We start from the raw sequence: 19931 nt of genomic DNA, 5'->3' as shown, positions 1-19931 counted from the left end.
TCCTATTGTCCTATTGATACCACATGTTTTCCTTTCTTTGAAAGGGTTGATCTATAGTTTTGCAGTTTTTTTATTGATTTCATTATTATTAAATTATTACAATTAATTCGGTTTTATTTTTTAGTGTACTCGCTAATAATAATCCTAAAACCATTCGTTTCTGTGTAACGTTTCATCCTGATCGGATAAACATGATCGTTTTCCTCTACTCTGATCTTTTGTCGGTACCTCTATTAATCTTACGTATTTACTTGCAACCTATTAACTGTATTTAGAATAGTAGTTAAAGTGTTGGATAGTAATTACAAGCTCTGTCTAGCTTCTCTTCGTAATGATGTATTTAATGATTTAAGTAGTATTTCTTATTAAGAAATAAATTGCACATAAATATAATAAAATTAAGATTGGTAATTGATTGATTGATAAAGAAAACATATAACTAAAATGTGAATTACGTGGATTTGTCGTCTCTTTTAAAGATGCGACTGAAAATACCACGTTTCAAAATAAACAATAGAAATTATAAAAATGTTCCAAGAACAACTCCTCGACTGACTCGATACCGAAAGATCTTAATTATGCTTTACACATGCAAACCATCTCTTTTCTTTGCTTTTCTTAAAATGAATCATATATAAAATTTCGGGAACGACTGTTTGCCCCACCCCTAACATTACTCTGCATGTGTATGTAACTTTGTGTATGGTTTGCAACACAGTGGCTGTGTGGTTTCTTCATAACCAACCCAAAACAAAATGTAAACAAAAAAGTTTCACATTCTCATTTGGCTCAAGAAAATAATTATTTCTTGGTATGTTCCTTTGTTCGATGATGGAAGAATATTTTTTTTTGATCTCATCTGACTTAGGCTTCTTTTGCAGCAGTGTACATAAAAAATAATTCTTAGACAATGGAGAAGACGTCTATTGATATTTCCGGTAAAACAACGTTGTGAATCAAAAATTTCAAGCTCGGTTCTTAACGGATTTAACGCATTCCACAAGACATATTATGGGAACACCAGTGTATAATGATGTCATGGTGTTTACTAAGATGTAGTCCATGAGCATGAAATTTTTGAAGTTAGTCAAACAACTTCTCCAAATATCAAATCTAACGTATTCAATTCGGGATTACCAAACAAAATAGAAAACTAGAATGGATCTACCTGCTACAAGATACACCTTCTAAGGTCTCCAGTAAGAATAATAACATTAAATACCTCCAGCTAAATGTGGATGCAAATGAAAAAGAATTCATCCAGCGGATCAAACTTGTATGATTCGGATATATTAGCTTTCCTTCCTCATCGAAGTTAATAAGATTCCAGAACCGATAAGTTGAGGCAACCTGGCAAAATTTATGACGGCATAGTACACGAAAGACAGATCCCGTATTTATAAATGCGGCTGATAGACACGCTTTAATAAATGCAGCTCAATACCCAAGGTGCCCTAAAACCACTCAACTGAAACAACACAAAAGCTATGCGATGGATATAATGATGTCAAATCCTCGGAGTGGCAATGTCAATTTCTACTTAACCCTGATTCGGGACTCCCATTTTATATATTATTCTCTAGAATCCATCCTATATAAGATCTAATAAAATATGTATTGCAAAAGCGGGTCGGTCTCGGTATGTCCATTCGCAATTCCTAGATGCTTCATTGAACTGAGTTTTGCAACCAAAAACGTTAACAACCAGAGACGTGCAAATACCAAAAAAACATTTTTTCATCTCATCTATCCTTCGTACTTGAAAACAAAAAAATTAAACTCTCCTTCTTTTTCTTCTTTTTCTTCTTCTTCTTTCTCAAATAGGATATAAAGAAGATATTAAACCGTAACAGTCTAGACGCCGTTGTTAGGTACAGTTATTGTCACCTTTCAATATGTCAATGACACTTTTGTTCATTCAGTTTTTCTTAGAATCCTTAGAGTTATTAAACGCCTTTTTCGCTAACCACGATCATTTTATATTCGTAGAGAATATTTTCCGTAGATCGTTGTTTGATAGTAGTTGGGCTGACATTCTTTTATTCTTCTAGTAGTTTTAGTATGAGCTCTTTTGTAATCGATTTGTAGTTTTAGTATGAGCTCTTTTGTAATCGATTTATTATCCAGACAAACATCATATAAATCGATTCTGTTCTTGCCTTGCGCAAATCTTTAAATATTTATTTTGACTTTTTTTTGGCGAGAGTTATAACTTAACCACCAAATCAATTTACTCTTAAAGTCAACATCCAATGTCACAGATATCAATACGAACAATCGAATCAATACTAAATCAGTACAATCAAGAACTAGAATCATTGGACATCCCAGATTTACTCACTTTCCGACTGCTGCAATCATCATCAACGGCAACACAACCAATAACAAGATCCCCATATGTCAACCAATTCAAACTCCAACAAATCAAACAAAGTCTATCTAATCTAGATACAGAATTAGATAAACATAAACATAATAAATCATATCATGAATTGCGCAATCAGTTGAATGAATTGTATATAAATATCTTAGATGAGAAAATCTACGTGAATTCAAAATTAATCAACGAATTTGAATTACAAAACGCTCCAATATCAGCATCTACCAGTAGTAATGATTCCAGGAATACTCCAGAAACAGAATCAAAACAAGCAGGAGAAGAAGGAATTGAAACCAAGGAAGAAGATTTACAATCCTTACGTAAACGATTATTATCAGGTGGTAAGACATCATCATTATTAGATGCTGAAAAAGATTTATCAAAAGTAAATGAATATCATGAATCTATTCAAGAAGATATAATGAACGAATTAAGTGAATTAACATCAACATTAAAAACAAGTGCTGTTAAATTTAGTTCTAAAATCTTAGGTGAAGATTTATCATTATTAAATGAAACAAATGATAATATTATTAAGAATACAAGTTTATTTAAAGTAATTGATCGAAATTTAAATCATTATCTTGAAAATAAAACTGGTGGGAAAATTGGGGTTTTATTTTTAATTAAAGTTTCAATTGGTTTGGCAATTGTATTCTTCTTTATGATGATATTTATTAAAGTAATTCCAAGGTTTTAAGAATAATCAATAAATATATTTTTAGTAATAAAATGCTATAAACAAATGAAAGAAAATTGAAATAATTATATAAAATATTGAATTGTTTGTTTTAATAATCAGCAGCAGAGTGTTCAATTTGGGAGATTCAAGAATATGAGTTCCTCATTAAAAATCACCTTTCTATAATTGCCAATCAACAAATAAAAAAGAAGGAAATAAAACCACCGAGAAGTGGAAGGAAATCCTCAAATATGAATGAAATGTTTGTATGTAAGTTTATATGTAAAATGGATAAATAGTAATAATACCGTTTAAATAATAAGTAAATCATTATTAGGAAAAGCAATAAATAAAAATACCAAATAGGTAAACCAAAATAAAAGCAAACTAAACCCTTTTGAAGATAACCAAGTAAAAAAAGCACAATGGGATGAAGTAATAGTCAAAACAGAAGTTGAACTGCCTACATATCGTTATCAATGATATTGCCAGCTTGTTGCTGTTGCTGTTGCTGTTGCTGTTGCTGTTGCTGTTGCTGTTGCTGTTGCTGTTGCTGTTGTTGCTGTTGTTGTTGGTCTTCAATGTTATTAAATTCATTATCAGAAAAGGAATTTGAAGAACTATTCTCTAATCCACCTAAATGTTGTGAATTATTACCATTATTATTTTGATTTTGGAATTGTCTTGGTAAATTACCACATCTATCTTTCCCAAAATTAATCTTTAAATTCTTATAATCATCAAATGATTTAATTCCATCAATTGCCTTAATTGCATTTGCAATATTAACAAAATTAATAAATGCACAATTCTTTTCTTCTAAATAATTAATTTGTTCAATATCACCAAATTTACTAAAATCATCTCTTAATTTTTGTGGATTATAATAATCAAAATCAACAATATTACCAATATAAATATTTCTTGAAGCTCCATTAGAAACAGCTAATGATAACGCATTAGATAATGGACCAGAATGTTTACCCCAACCAACTTTTATTCTTCTATTATGAATAGTTAAACCATGTAATTGACACATAGCAAAGAATTGTGCAGCGGCAATTGGATCAATAAAAGTAATAAAACAAACGTGTCTTTCCTTCAAAAATCTAATACTTTGTAATAATCCCCCTCTAACAACATTACAAATTTCTTCAACTGATGAATCTTGATGTAAGTTACCCAAATAAACAGTACGATTACCTAAATTATTAGCACCACCAGCTTGGGTAGCAATCTGAGCAGCAGCTGCCGATTGTTGGACTAATGCCGATGAAATAAATTCACGATCAGCAGCAGTGACAATATGTTCCATTCCTGGAGCTAATCCCAAATATTGGGCTGCATTATGTTGTTGAGTCTTGGTAATAAATGCACATCTATCTTTTCCATAAAAACATTTCTTATCTAAATATTTATCTTTTAATGGTAAGTTAGCAACACATCTAATTGCACTTAAGATTGATAAGAAATGAATAAATGCAATTCCCTTTTCTGGAATAATCTTAATACAATCAATAACACCATAACATGATAAATCTTCTCTTAATTCTGATTCTGTAATGGTTTCTCCATTGGTTGGATTATTCAAATTACCTAAATATACATTTCTGGTAGCACCATCACGTTGAATGGCTTCCATAACTGCAGGTAAAATAGGACTATTCTTACCCCAACCAATACGGATATCATGACCTTTAATATTCAATTTCTTCAAAATACAATCAGAATGGAATAATAAGGCTGATTGATGATCAACAAATGAAATAAATGCACAATTCTTCCCTGGCAAAATTCTTACACTTTCAAGAATACCCGATCTAACATAATCTAATAATTCATTAGGTTGGATATCAGATGGAATATTACCTAAATAAACAGTTCTAGATGGAGCAACTGAATTATGAGATGAATTGTCTCCTCCGACTTGTTGATTGAAAACTGGTTCACTTTGAAATTGTGGGGCTTGTGGTTGAATTCCACCATTAGTTAAAGTATTTTGACTAGTTGATCCAGAATTATATTGTCCTCCTTGGGATAAACTAGGATTCATTAAACTTGAACCACCTTGGAAATTGTTGTTTCCATTAGTTGAATTAGCCGAAACAAATGCACCTTCTTCATTATAAAATTCATTACTGACATTTGAATTGGATACAACCCCTCCTTGAACATCAACACCAAAGTTGTTGAATTGGTTATCCGTTTGATATTGAGGATATTGTTCAAAAGATGCTGGCATGGTATCAATAGCTGGGGCATTTTGGGTCATATTCTGATCATCTTGTTGTTGAGGATAATATTGCGGATAGTACGGTTGAGTCATATATTGACGTGGAATACCTTGATATGGATCGTAGTAGGACATAATTTCTTTATAATAAACGTAATGCGGAATTGGGAAATAAATAATCTAAACCTTTGAAATGAATAATAAATGCACCAAAATTAAAGAAATAAAACAACCTTTGTTAAAAAAATACTAAAGAATGACAATAAAACTTGAATGAATGAATAAAAACTATGCGTGGGGGGGAGGAAAGCCTGGAAATAAATAGGTTGATCTCTCTATAAGTAAGTGTATAATAATAAAATGAACCCTGAAATAAAGCCTAATAATGAATACTTTTAATGCTTTGTCAGAACTAAAATAAACCGGGGATTGGAACTTTCAAATTTAAAAAAAATTAACAAATGGGAAATGAACTTTGAAATTAGACAAACTATACTTCGTTTATGAATATGTCTATAGCTTCAATGGACAAGTTAATGACTTATGGTTGAACACAAAAAAATTGTTGGCAAAAAAAAATCCACAGCGATGACACAGGAAACGTTGATTTGTGGGATGTGGATGGTAAAATAAATATCGTAGTAAATGTTACAACCAAATGATATTTGACTTGAATTAAGGATACTTTGATATCAATCGCTTTTTGAACTAAAAAATGACAATAAGAAGTATTTGGTTATTTTTCTTTCCCTGTTTGTAAACTTTTTTGAAAATGGAAAATAAAAAAGTTGATGGATGGATGATGGATGGATGATGAGGGATCAAAATGAATTGAGAAAAAGAAAAAAAAGAAAGAAAAAAATTTTGCGATTCAAAACGAAAATTTTTTATTTCAATTTTTTTTCTCTTTTCTTTCTCCAATGTTTAACAATGGGAAATATTTTGTATTGAAGTTTGGATGTTTAACTCCATCTTTCCATGGAACACCTTAATCATCAGAACTATAATCAGTTTCATGATCATGTTGACTAAGTGGAGTTTGACTAGTAGACTTACCTTGAGTATTTGAGCTTACTTCGTCCTTGTTTGTTTTAATTTCTGCTTGTTTTTCATCCTCGGATGAACTATAATCGGTTTCTTCCTCATTGTTTTGTGTACCCGTTGAGTGCGAGGCTTGAGAAATTGATGCCTTGTTTTCCGGTAAACTGTCTTCAATGACACTTGAGTTATGCTTGCCTAAATCTATCGTTTCAATTGAACGTTGTGTGTCTTGTTGAGTATCATTAGCATCGGCTCCCGCTTTTTCTTCGTCGTCCTCATCGTCATCATAATCAGTATTGGCAGCTTCATCTTCATTGTAGCTATCTTGATTCGAACTATCTTCACTTATATGTGTATTCGCAATGTCTTCATTCTCTTTGCTACCATTCTCTATATTTTCAAGAGCAGCATTCACGATCTCTCGATCACTCCTAAGTGGTATCGAGTACTGATCTTTCTCAAGCTTTACCTTTGGTTGAGATCTTGAACGTTCTCGGAAAGATCGTCTAGGGTCAAACTGATCACTGGGAACATCCATATGTTTTAGCAAAGGATGCGAATCTGATTCTTCTTTGACTTTGGTAGACTTATCTCCGCTTGTAAGCTCTGGTGAAATTGGTTCCATATCTTCATCCTCTACTATCTGAGATGAAGATGCAGGAGTTATTTTTGCATCATCATCGTACTCGGAATGACTTTCTGAAGACATCTCCTCATCATTTTCTGATTCCCCTGACTTCACCTTAGCTAATTGTCTTCTAGTTCTCCTTGCTGGTGGAGTCTCTAATTCCTCATCAGAATCTGAATGCTCCTGAGATTTATCACCATCTTCTTCTTCTTCTTTTGCTGCCTTTTTAGACTTGGTAGGCTTCCGCTTCGTAGTTTTCCGTTTCTTTCGCCCTCTACTCGATATACTTGTTTTCCTTTTCTTTTCATATTTTGGATCGATTTTGTTCGGTATTTCCTCCCGATTAATCACATTTAATTTCCCTTCATTGTTAAGATATTCCCTATTTAATTGGTCTAATCTATCCTTGGGGTGGGCATGTTTAGTTAATTCCCAAATCATATCCTTTTTTGAATCCAAAACTTGATAAAACCTCAGTTCCATATCCACAATAATATTATTGAAATCGAGTTTGGACTCATTATAATTATTTTCTAATAAGTAATTATCATCTTTAAGTTTTTCAATCTTCTTCTTACTCTCTAGGAGTGATTCAAGTAATGCTTCGTTTTGAGAATTATACAAACTCAACCAATTAAACAAATCGCTTTCCTCTTGTAATTGTTCCTGCTTCTCAAATTCAAGAGCTTTAAGATCAATGGATCCCACAGTAATAGCTAATTTGGCATCTGTCTTTATCATAATTGTAATATGTGTTTTGTTAGGGTCATCATCTCCAAGGTCTAAAAGCTCGCCATTTTCGTCATAGTCACTTTTATTAGCTAATAATTTGGCACTTAATTTCAATCGTTTATGTTCACCATCGGATTCATAACTCTCAATTAAACCATCTAAGTCAAGGGGGAATAAATTGAGGAATATTCGATAATAATCATCTGGTTCAACATTTATACTGGCATTTTTTCGAAATGTTTTAGACAAGATAGACTTTGTCACAACATTATGAAAGTATCCTTCTTGATAAATACCAGTAAGTGATATATTACTAAATTGAGGATCATCACTAGGTTTAAATTCGGCTGTTGATACATGAAGCCATAGTTGGCAACACTTTATTGTTTCTCCAGTAGATTTGTCTTCTACAGTTAATGGAATTTTAAGGATTGTGCCTGATAATGAACTCTCTTCAGAATTGTCCTGACTTGACATCTTAACATGATTCAATTGTAAAAGAAAAAGAATTACTTTCACGTGAAGCAAGATTGTTATGATAATGGCTGGTTCTGCAATAGCTCCGTAGAATGACATCATGTTTTTTTTCCTGTCCCCCGAAATGAGAAATCCCAAACCCAAATTTTGCTTTTGGCCGCAACCAATCAATCAATACCTAGATGTACATAAAATGATAGCTGTGACTCAATAGTAAACTCTCGGAATATATTCAAGGCGAAAGGACTCCGTGACGCATGGAATTTTGTCGCGTAATGTCTGTTCTATAAAAAAGTCGGTAAACCTATTAACCGAAGTGAGTCTAGACACAACTAGAATTCCACAAATCAATTGAAAAAGTTGCACGTTTTTTTAAATAGAAGATCAGTCAAATGGAATCCGTTAGTATAGGATCAAATTGGGGGATGGAATCAAGAATAGGAAGGTACAACAAAACAATATATCTCTTCGAAAAGGCGAGAAGAATTCTCCTTCGTACGATCTTACTGGGAAGATAAGTTATGTGAACATTGAGATACTTGCAAAAGCGTTGTTCAGATCTATCCAGCTGATCGGTACGATCACATCAATATCAATCCAGCGTCTCTAAAATATCAGGTTGACATGGGCATTTGTACTTAAATCCAAATAAACATTCTTCTTTTTTCAATCATAAAATTCGACCCAATCGAATCTCAAAAGAAGGAAACTGCAATCGTTCGTCTACGCGTTCTTCCCTAAAAAGGGGCAAGCATGAAAAGATAAAAGGGAATCCACCCTGAGACGTAAAGATATATAAAACAATCAAATTAGAAGATTTTGAAATGATTTAATAGTTAGATCAAATCAAGCGAAAGAAATAATGTCATTAAGGTCAACAGACCTGCCAGAACAATTTACCCAAACAAATGGGGACACTTTACGAGTACCGTCTACTGGACCATCCGAAGCTGCTTCAAGATGTACTAGTCGTGTGACAATTGGGGAGGAGCGAGTTCATAAAAGTGAATTAAAAGAGCCGATGGAAGGTACCTTAAACCCGGGATACACTCCTTATCCCAAACATGTCTTTGGTAATGCTGCCGCTCTAGGATTGGCTGCATTCTCGATTACAACTTTCACACTTGGGTTATATTTAGCTGGCGCTATGGGAATCACAATTCCTAATGGTGTTGTGGGATTGGCTATGTTTTACGGAGGGGCTGTTCAATTTCTTGCGGGTATATGGGAATTGGTGAGTGAAAACTGTTTTGCTGGTACCACGTTTGTTAGTTATGGCTCATTTTGGCTTTCTTTTGGAGCCATATATATCGAATCCTTTGGAATCTTGAGAGCTTATGACGGTCAACCGGATCAATTTGGTAACGCGGTGGGACTTTATTTAATTGCGTGGGGAATTTTTACTGCGATGTTAATGACGATCACTTTTAAGGCTACTTGGCCATTTGTATTTTTGTTTATTACTTTGGATATGGGATTCTTCTTAGTAGCTGCTGCATTTATGACAGGTAGTTCACGTTGTCTTACAGGGGGTGGCGCATTGCTTACAATTAGTGCTCTTTGTGGCGGGTATAGCTGCTTTTCGGGTATATCTACAAGAGAAAACAGTTATTTTGTGTTTAAAGCCATGAGTATGCCAATTTGGAAGAAACCTTCGAAGACCAAGATAATTGGTTTATAGAACATTTAGGGTGGGGAAGAGATCTTTTGTTTTTCTTAACATAATAAATGCAAGTTACAATAATGGTTCGGAGTTTTGCTATCTCATATAGCGGAGTGGAAATATATTGAATTATTTATACGACAAAATACAAAAAAATGGGAGGGTTGTGTGGTTGATTTGGACTGAAACAAGATTGTTGTAGAATATCTCCGTAAATAGAACTAGTTGCTTGTTCCACTCATCCGAAATCCAAGGAATATTGCTAGCTTATATATCTCTGGTTCAGACATATCCTACATCTAAAGACCGCAGCCGGAACAATACAATGTGGCGACCCAATTGTGCACTAGAACACAAGCTACCTGCATATCGGTGTGCCAACCCCCAGCATCTCCTCTTATCGTATGATTGGAAAATATTTTCTCGGTGTTAGCCCCGGACTTAAGACTTGGGACACGGTTGGTAGACCAAATCTAACTCCTCCTAATTGCCTAACGCAACCCACTGTGGTTTTAAACAGGAGGAAACTGGCGTCTAGATGAACAACAGTAGAATAATTATTGTATCCAGAAGCTTGTGTGGTCCGGTTGTAAGGCAATTTGCCACGTTTTGTGTTAACTGTACTTTTTGCAGCTATTTTTATTTTCTTGTTTTCCTTATTTTTCTTGGAGTCTCATATCGCACATGGTTCATAAAGCCGCAAGGGAAATCTAAAACCGCCCCACTCTAAACTCGTAAGATTTCCTTATAAAAAGGGAAAAGTCAGCAATATGAAACGTGAGACATCCTTCAATTAGACTCCGGGTATTCAAGATTGACTACTTTCCAAATGGCTAGCATAGAGTCAAATTCAAGTGGTGAGAAAGTAATGGACATAGATTCAATTGACCGGGAAAAAGCTCACAGGTCAAATCCAACTGGTGAAAAAGAAATCGACATAGATTTAATTGACCGGGAAAGAGCTCACAGTCGGATCAGATTCGCTGGTGAAAATAATGAATATGTAATCATAAATGGACAGCAGATTCGTCGTCATGTTTTGGTATGGTCAAATCCTAAGTATGAATACGGAAACGGTGCTGCTGTCGGTCTAGCATCGTTCGCTTTAAGTGCTGTTGTGCTTGGTCTTTACCTTGCTCAAGCAAAGGATATTAAAATTCCAAATGCAATTGTAAGTCTTGCATTCAGTTATGCTGGTATAGTAGAATTCTTAGCTGGTGCTTGGGAATTGGTAAATGGAGACACATTCACTGGAACGGTTTTCACTAGTTTTGCGGGGTTTTGGCTCTCATTTGCATCAATTTATATACCATCTTTTGGAATCTTGGACGCTTATGCAGATGAACCAGAGCAATTGGGAAATGCAATTGGTTTCTATTTGATAGGATGGGGAATTTTTTCTATCATGTTAACATTTGTTGTAATGAAAGCTACTTGGCCATTGCTTGCCGTGTTTGTATGCTTGGATTTGACATTTTTCCTTGTCGGTTTTGCCAATATAAATGGAAGCACTAACCTTCAGATAGCTGGAGGTGTTACAGTAACCATTGCCGGAGTTTTGGCATGGTATATTATGTACTTTTTCATGTGCAACAAAGGCAACACTTATTTGATTGCTCCAACGCTAGCACTTCCAGTTTTCCATTCGAAATAACTGTTTGACATACTACCATTGCTATTAGCAATATAACTATTTTTTTTATAGAACCATTACTATCTTCTTTATTTAATTTATTACGGGGCCGTTATATTATAGGGATTTATTTTCGATTTTTTAAGACTTCTTGTAGCTTTGGTTTGAGTTTTTACAGTCGTATTTAGTGTTTTATTGTCATCCGCACAGTTAAAACTCCTACTACTTCATGTGTCATACGAATCTTCTACAAAAAAACTCATTTAATATTTCTTCTACAAACTCTATTAAGCTAAAATAAATGTAAGCCATGCTAGTAAAAAGGCGACCATCCGGAAAATATTAATGCAAGGTTATGGGGACTTGATGCTTCCTGTACCAATTCACGCACCGCCGCTTCAACGCTCAATCCACCCGCTTTCAACTTGTCCGATACTGTCAGTACTGCTCGTCCGGCTTCAGAGCCATCTTCCTCAGGAAGCATTCCTACGGCAGTCTCTTCTTGTTGCAACCGTTTCTTTCTGATTGGAGATAAAGACCAAGAATATAAAGGATCCCACCTTAAAACATCTAAAATGGAAATAATATGATCTTTGTTCTTTTTCAAAACTCTAAAAGTATGTTCGCATGATTTCTTAAATACTCCTTCCACTCCAGTTACACCAAATCCATCTACAATATCCCTTGATAATCTAAAAGGGACTGTTTCTGGAATAGGAAGATTCTTACCTTGGTCAAATGCAACCCCTAAATCGATATGGATAGGTTCTCCAGAATGCTTATCTAATAATATATTGTTGCAATGTCTATCTCCCAAGCCCAATATATATCCCACAATTGACGTAGTTCCAACACCATGCGTATACCTTATTCTACTTTCAAACCAACTATCGGGAGTAAGAAATGTTTCTTCAAAAAACAAACGTAGAACTGGTTTTACCTTGGAGCAAATTTTCTGATATTCATGGATTCGTATGCTTTTGTCTCTGGTTTGACACATTTTCATCATTTGTCTTGCCGTATCGTAGCTTAACTGATCTCTAGGTTCATGGTATGGCTTTAGAATATCCATTAAGGCGATAGAATTAGGAACAAACTCAATAATACCAGATCGGGGACCAAGTGGAATTGCGTTATAAGTTCTTATTCTTAAATTACGTTTGTTGCTTTCCTTATCTCTTGAGAAGATATTGTTTACTTTGCTGAAAACCTGCTCCATAATTGAATCTTGCCTCAAATCATCAGTACCATGCTTTAATAGAATTTTGTGTTGAGAACCATCAGAAAGAATGAACGTCGCTATTTTTGGTAAACTTAACCCAGAAGAAGCTATCGCCAATTTCGTATCAATTTTAGAGAGTACGGGCATCTTGTCGTATTTCAATGTGTAATCAACCTTCAAAGTTATTGTTGGTGGTGGTATTGGTGGCAATTCATTCATCCAGTAATTTGCAACGTTTAACTTCGAAATGTTTAACGTCTTTGCCCTAGGAATCTTGAATTCGGCTATTTGTATACACTGATCACAAAACCTCTCAATTGGTAGTAATGTAGTTTCCACAAAACTGGAATTCTTATTAAGCAAACGATCCCAAATGGATTCGGCCGCTTTACATTTATAAATCAATACAGGATTGGATTCTTCCTGAGCAGTTGCACCATGTTTTCTTAACGATATAAGTAGGTATAATACATGGTGAGGATGTTCCAAGCTCATATCGAAAATCAACTCTTTCAATATTATTTGAAATTCACTAGTGTCACTTGTCAACCTTGATACTAATTGTGCAGCCCAACTAATGAACTTGTGAGTTGCTAGGGACAACACTTCTGTCTGGATCCTCCTATTCAATTCCTCATTATTTGATTGCTCGAGCCATAAAGCAAAAAATTTATCTAAATCTTCTTCCATATAGTCATTAACCGAGATACTTCTTAAATAATATTCCACCGCTTTGTTAGAAAGAATTTGGCGACTTTCGGTCAATAAATTTAAATCCTTGATCTCCAATTGTAACTGCAATTTCACTCTCTTATAATATTTTGAAGTTGACCTCTTTTCGGCCTCAGATACAGAGGTCTTTCCATAATGCTGTTTAATTTCCTCCAATTCCCTTTGCTTGCTCCCGATTCTTTTTTCAAGATTGTCTATCTGTTCTACTAATGTCCGTGATTTGCATTGGAGTTCGCAAAAGTGCGCTAAAAGCCGAAAAACTTTCGATTGCTCTTCTAGATCTTCAGTCGAGGATGTCATATCTGCTGTAGGTAAAACATATTTGTCCATGATAGTCGAAGCCAATTCCTCACGAGATTCACACATCCACGTAACGATCATAGCTTGCATCAAACACTTATTCACACTCATGCCATCCAAAGAAATTCCTCCATCATTGTATAACTCTTTCAAAATTAAAACAGGGACACTAGTGTTACCTTGAGACCAAAGAGTTTGAGCTGTTTGATATGACGATAACCCCTTGACAGCGCGCCTGATACCCTCTGAAGCGTTAACAAACTTTGTAGAACAAATACGATCAATTAACATCGTAGAAGATATCATCTTTTGCTGTTGCTTACATACTCTTGTAATATCATTATACCTGACTAATTCATTTAAAGCCCCGATCCAAAGTGATTCTGCCAGTAGTTTTGAAAACAATGATTGTTCACTTACCAATTGAAATGCAGCTTTTCTTGCTAAAAGAATGTTTTCTGTCAAATCTAGTTCAGAGCCCTCAAACCAACGCGTCAATTCTTTAAATGGAACAAGCAAATCTTTGACCTCATCCCCTTCAAATGAAAATATATTAGAAACTGAGTAAATTATTGCCATTGTCTTTAGCCAGCTTGTACCGTTTGACTTGAATTCCTTCACGCTTAGATTATCTCTGAAAACTACAGCGTGTTGATCAAGTATATTCAATAAAGCGCTTTGACAAGATTCCTTTGCGCGTGAGGGATAATCATGGATTTGTTTCATTGTATTGTATATCACCTCATTTTCTTTGCGTGGAGAAACCGTTGAAGGTAGATCCCATTTTGATAGTTTCCAACTCCATTCATATGGTTCTGAGTTATTGGTTCCTAAGTTGATAGTTTTCTGTAGTAGCCTAGATACACCTAAAAATCCATTAGCGGACATCGATTTGATAATTTCTGAATTCCTGCTATCGCCTTCTAAAGCTACGTCAGTGTCAAATGCACCGCAATTATACTCCAATTGTTCTTCACTGCTCCCAAGACTAGATGCCATAGATATCGCATACTGCAAATCAATTCTCTCTGGTAATCCATATAGTAAATCTTTGTCATCAATTGATTCATATACAAATTGTAATGTTTCGTAATTATCCATTAGTGCTTTCTTCGGATTATCCAAATTAATGGAATCTTCAAACAACATCATGGAGGTTTTAAAATGTTTGTTTTCAGCAGCGAGCTTATAAAATGAAACAAGATTAATATTTGAAAGTACTGTAGAAAACGATTGTAATCCCTTCTTGGCTCCAATTCTGATCAATGTGACAATACGGAGAAATATCCTATTAGTGACCCTATTACTTGAATTCAACTTTATAAATTCTGACAAAATTGCTGTAACGTTAGCTTCTGCAGACTCCTTCTTCAATGCCAAATAAAAACAAACTAATTCCGGTAATAAATCCTTTGCAAAAACGTGCACATTAATGACGAATATACTCAACAAAGGTGCTATACTTGAGAACGGAGCTAACTCTTGAAGTATAGCTAGATAGAGCCTCGTTGTCCATATATGTATTTCAGATTGCAAAAAATTCTCCAAGTTCCCGACTAAATCGCGTAAGTCGTCTCCCAAATAATCCACGTCTAATCTATCATTCAAAAGGACACACGTATGAAAATCGATTTCCAATAAATGGTTGCCATACTGATTATACAACTGATTAAAACTAAGATATTTCAAAATTTCCCTTTTATTGACGTTGAACTTACCAACCAATACACCTAAGACTGACTCCGCACACGAGGCAGCTTCGACATCACTAGAGTAAGTATATTCAACTAGTTTCTTGAAAGCATAGTTGAAATATGTTATCTCTTTATCAAATTCTTCTACTGGGATGCCGCTATATTCATTCATATCAAAGGCTGATATCTTCTCTCTGGCACCTCCGCTTAAGTAAAATACTGATAGATACTCTGAAATCCATAATTTAAAGCTCTTTGAAAACTTCTCCAATTCTGTTCGTTCAATTCTCAATAATGCTTCGACGACTTTGATTTTGCTACCTTCGTGATGAAATGTATCGACATGGTCAAACAATCTTGAAATTAGTCGGATTATTATATTCGCCTCCAAAGATTCCAGACTTAATTCTTCTAAACACTGTTCTATTACTGACGAGTCTATGAAAATCGTCTTCCCACTCAAAATATCATTAGCACACTCTAGAATCTTTTGAAGAGATTCGTTTCCGTCTATGTTTGTTGTAAAATAACACAAATAATCAAGCAACTCAGAAAGGTTTTGTCCAGGCTTTTCCACAGCAAACAATGATTCCATAATCTTAGTGACCAACGGAATTGACCTATCCATGTCGTATTTATGATGGAATAAATCCTTGAAGTATCTCAAAATCAATACAATGTCGAAAACTAGGCGTTGTCTGTTTAAAAGTGGACAAATTATACCAACTACTAAGCTACTAATTTCCAAATCAAGAACGTCTAACCCTCCCATAATCAATATGAATTTAAACTTTCTTAACAATAATATCATCTGGTCTTCCGAGGATGTATATTTGAACTTGATGGATACTCGTCTAATCAAAAAATATACCCTTTTAACATTCCAAAAATTATCTTCAGCAGAACCATACTTTGAAACTAGCTTTCTCAATAACTCCACACTTGCATTAAATGATATCAGAAGTTCCCCTGGTTTTTCAATCACTGAAGTAGCAGCATCTGATACCAATAATCGAGCTGAATCACTTCCAGGGAATGAATCCCGTAAATGACTCTCCTGTGACATATCAGAAAACTTTATGATCTCGAGAGTGATCAAGGACAATTTTTTTGTAAATTCAGATTTCATAGAATCTCCTAAATAATTCAAAATAATCTCAAAAATATCATTTCTAATACCTTCTTTTGTATATGCAAGAGGAACAATCAATGACAAACTTTCACAAACTAATGCCTTCGAATCAGAATGTTTAATATTCGCCAATTGTTCAATAAACTCCGCACCGGGTTTCGCATCCTTTCTTGTTAATTTTGTTGACAATGCCACTGATATCAATTCACGATAATTAAAACGGTAAAATGACTGTAGATCCGTATATCCGAACAATACAAATGGAAACTGATGAATTGCATCGTATTGCCACCAACATCTCAAAATTTCAAATTTCATTGATTTGAATAAGTCATGCGGATTGTTTAGTTTCATAATATCACGGAATTCGTCAAGGCACATCTCTAAGTATGGAATGAAAAATGGGAATCTGGAACATTCAAGGAGATTAAATATTGACGAGTATAGTATTTGCGACGAAGCTTCTGATAATTTTGTAAAGAAGATAGCATATGTTCCACCAGTTTCTACTGACTGTTGTGGATCAGCAAATCTTTGGAAAAGTTCATTATAAACCATTGCTTGTTTAGCCGCTGGTGAGGCTTGTAATAACTTAATAAATGCATCACACAAATGAAACTTAATATTGTTTGTTGATTTAGAAAACTTATCAAACAAGCTTGACCTTATTTCATTATTAGAGAACTCCTTTTCGTCATTACAAATCAAAAACTCCAATAAAAATTTGCAATACTCAATGGTTGAGGCTTCAGTTAAAATAAGATCTTTGGTACCACATTGAATAAGCCAACCACAGATATCATAACAATCTTTGGAAAATGATGCATCTAAACTTCTACTGAGCGTTGGAACTATTTTCGATAATAATCTAGACACAACCACCAACACAAATTCACTTCTTTCAACTTCTTGATCAGAGAGTAATCTTTCACCAATTAATCGAATCAACCTAATCAAATATCCATTATGAATTTCCTCATCAATAAGCACATTATCTATTATGAATGAAACAGCAGGCAAGAGATTTTCAGTAGTTAGTGACTCCGCATATTCGATCATATGAACAAATTGTTTTTCTTTATCTACTTTCATCATCTTGTCTATTGTTGATGTAAATTTGAGAGCTTCCAATGTTCTGCTTGGCTTGTATTTCAGTTGTAATAATGTAATTAAAGCGTTTCCTGTTCCACTTGACGGAGGTGTACTTGATTCTCTAACTTCTGCGAATTCTTTCTCCAAACCGTCAAAAGCATTATTCCTATGTGGAGTAATTGGGACATTTCTATATTCAGCTTTCAAAACATCTAATAATTCATCGTAAGGAAAATTGGATATAAAACTATCTCGAGTTACTATAGCAGTTTTGAAAAATGTTGGGATTTCTTTGTTTAAAACTTCAACCAACTGTCCAGCTTCTTCGTTACTTAAACTTAATTGCTTTAACGATTCCATCCCGATTGAAAATTGATAATCGATTTGTTTCACTGAGTCATTAAACAATGACAACGGCCTTAATATCTCCGATATTTTCAGGATCATCAACAACCATTGAAGACTACTTCTACTTGTCAGATTTTCATTATTATATGCCGTAAATGATTCAATTATTCGAGATAATAACACTTCAAGTCTATTATTTCTTACAATACTTTGGATCTTAATCCCATTCTCGTGTGTATGAATCGACTGGTTGCTCATCTTCAGTAAAAACAAAAACGATTCTAATTCTTGATAATTCTTAGTAAAATACAAGACTTCATTAAGATCTCCTTCATAAATCCCCAAACAATCATCTTTTGAATTATAAATAAATGAATTCCCAGATAACCAAAATATAAAATCCTCAAACCCATAATATAACTGATCTATCAGATTCAGATTGTTTTGAAAACTAATCTCCCATTTGGCAAACACCCAATCTTGAATACGTTGACTTAATAAATCCTTCTTGGATAAATTCACCTCAATTGCCAATTTGTTCATCGCATACCAGAATTGAAAACTTTCATGAGAGATGTTGAAAGGTCCATTTATCTCCAGTAGATCGATTAAAGTTTCTAATTGAGTTAAGATCGAGTCATCCACTAATTGATTTAATTTTGTAGTTAAGGAACGATGATATAATATTAAAAATATCAAACTGCATGCAATGGGTGAAGTATCCTTTTGTTTGATGAGTAGTAATGAAAGCTTTAAAATTGGTGCAATATAACTGGATTTTATGGATTCAGTCCGTTCAGACCGAATTTCATCATTAATCATAGATCTGGATGTTAAAATACTCCAAAATGACAATTTATTATTATCAAATGTTCCCAAAATGTTCTTGAATACTACATTTCGATCAATTGCTGGATCATCTCTTGTAGAGACCATAAAATCAAATGTTGTTTGGTTTGCATCCAATAGACTTGTCTCACCATTTTCATAACTTTCAGTTTTGGAATCCGATGATAATGATGTTTGTGATTTATACTTTGATAATTTTGAATTTCTTTGGAGTTTACTATTTTCAAAATGGAAAATCATCAATTTTAACCCTAGTGCTTGTGTCTCATCTGATGATGATTTCGAGTGGATCAAGCGGTTACAAAAATCCAAGACACTATTTGATTGTATTAATGAATCGCCAACTATTCCCAATTTCTGTCTTTTATTTGGTATATGTTGTCCAAGAATAGAATAAGATGCAAAACTTACATTTGGGTCATTTGATGTTTGTTGTAGAATCACCTTTAATTCAAAATATGATTCCATTAATTTTGCAATCCCTAGAAGTAATAGCCAAGGTTTATAATCTTGAGATTTCAAATATATCGATCGTAATTTAAACCAATTTGAATCATCATCACAATTATGCAATAACCCGATTTGTTCTGGTCTTAATTCGAAGTCGTTATTTAAAGATCTTGTTATTAAGTATTGGATTAACACTCTTACATTGTACAAGAGTACTTCATCTCTATTATCATCCTTCTCGTTGTTGTCGTCCTTGACTGTATCCTCGTCATCATCAGAATCCATTAAATCTCCAAGAATGTCTCTATTTCCTCCTATTAATTTAGGCAAGTTGTGTAAATGCAATAGGTTATGGGTGGCAGGTAGGTTCAAAAATATTAGAAATTGTTCTTGAAGTTTCTCCCATTGAGTTTGATAAAAGAATATCATAGCTCGTAAACCAAATTTAATCAATTTATTAATGAATTTGAAATTTATAGTTGACATTGTAATAATAAATTTATTAATTATTCTGAATAATATAATAATCACCAAACTTTCTTTCTTGAATATTTGGATTGTTTTATCAAAAATTGCCAATAGTCTTAAATAATTCTCATTATCATCATACATTTGTAAATAATTGATAGATATTGATTTATCA

General features: G+C 33.9%; 6 protein-coding genes across 6 annotated transcripts; 3 read left to right on the top strand and 3 right to left on the bottom strand. All coding sequences in view use genetic code 12, as the record gives it.

Annotated features, from left to right (window-relative positions):
• Positions 1-2252: 2252 nt before the first annotated feature.
• On the top strand, positions 2253-3080 carry J8A68_002583 (SNAP receptor; the record flags this gene model as incomplete). The annotated part of the gene is made up of 1 exon (XM_049406349.1): positions 2253-3080. The coding sequence occupies one exon, from the start codon at positions 2253-2255 to the stop codon at positions 3078-3080; it is 828 nt and encodes a 275-aa protein (XP_049264127.1).
• A 445-nt stretch (positions 3081-3525) lies between these two features.
• J8A68_002582 (uncharacterized protein) lies at positions 3526-5430 on the bottom strand (the record flags this gene model as incomplete). The annotated part of the gene is made up of 1 exon (XM_049406348.1): positions 3526-5430. The coding sequence occupies one exon, from the start codon at positions 5428-5430 to the stop codon at positions 3526-3528; it is 1905 nt and encodes a 634-aa protein (XP_049264126.1).
• An 853-nt stretch (positions 5431-6283) lies between these two features.
• On the bottom strand, positions 6284-8173 carry J8A68_002581 (uncharacterized protein; the record flags this gene model as incomplete). Its single annotated transcript, XM_049406347.1, has 1 exon — positions 6284-8173. One exon carries the CDS (start codon positions 8171-8173, stop codon positions 6284-6286), a length of 1890 nt encoding a protein of 629 aa, XP_049264125.1.
• Positions 8174-9035: 862 nt separating this feature from the next.
• J8A68_002580 (acetate uptake transporter family protein) lies at positions 9036-9854 on the top strand (the record flags this gene model as incomplete). Its single annotated transcript, XM_049406346.1, has 1 exon — positions 9036-9854. One exon carries the CDS (start codon positions 9036-9038, stop codon positions 9852-9854), a length of 819 nt encoding a protein of 272 aa, XP_049264124.1.
• Positions 9855-10665: 811 nt separating this feature from the next.
• J8A68_002579 (acetate uptake transporter family protein) lies at positions 10666-11490 on the top strand (the record flags this gene model as incomplete). Its single annotated transcript, XM_049406345.1, has 1 exon — positions 10666-11490. One exon carries the CDS (start codon positions 10666-10668, stop codon positions 11488-11490), a length of 825 nt encoding a protein of 274 aa, XP_049264123.1.
• Positions 11491-11782: 292 nt separating this feature from the next.
• TEL1 (DNA-binding protein kinase) lies at positions 11783-19774 on the bottom strand (the record flags this gene model as incomplete). Its single annotated transcript, XM_049406344.1, has 1 exon — positions 11783-19774. One exon carries the CDS (start codon positions 19772-19774, stop codon positions 11783-11785), a length of 7992 nt encoding a protein of 2663 aa, XP_049264122.1.
• Positions 19775-19931: the final 157 nt, after the last annotated feature.

Source organism: Hemisphaericaspora subhashii (genome assembly GCF_019202705.1).
Source record: "Hemisphaericaspora subhashii strain CBS 10753 chromosome Unknown scaffold77, whole genome shotgun sequence".
NCBI classification, from domain to species: Eukaryota; Fungi; Ascomycota; class Pichiomycetes; order Serinales; family Debaryomycetaceae; genus Hemisphaericaspora; species Hemisphaericaspora subhashii.
The sequence above is the reverse complement of the archived record's forward strand: the minus strand, read 5'-3'. Positions and strand labels throughout refer to the sequence as shown.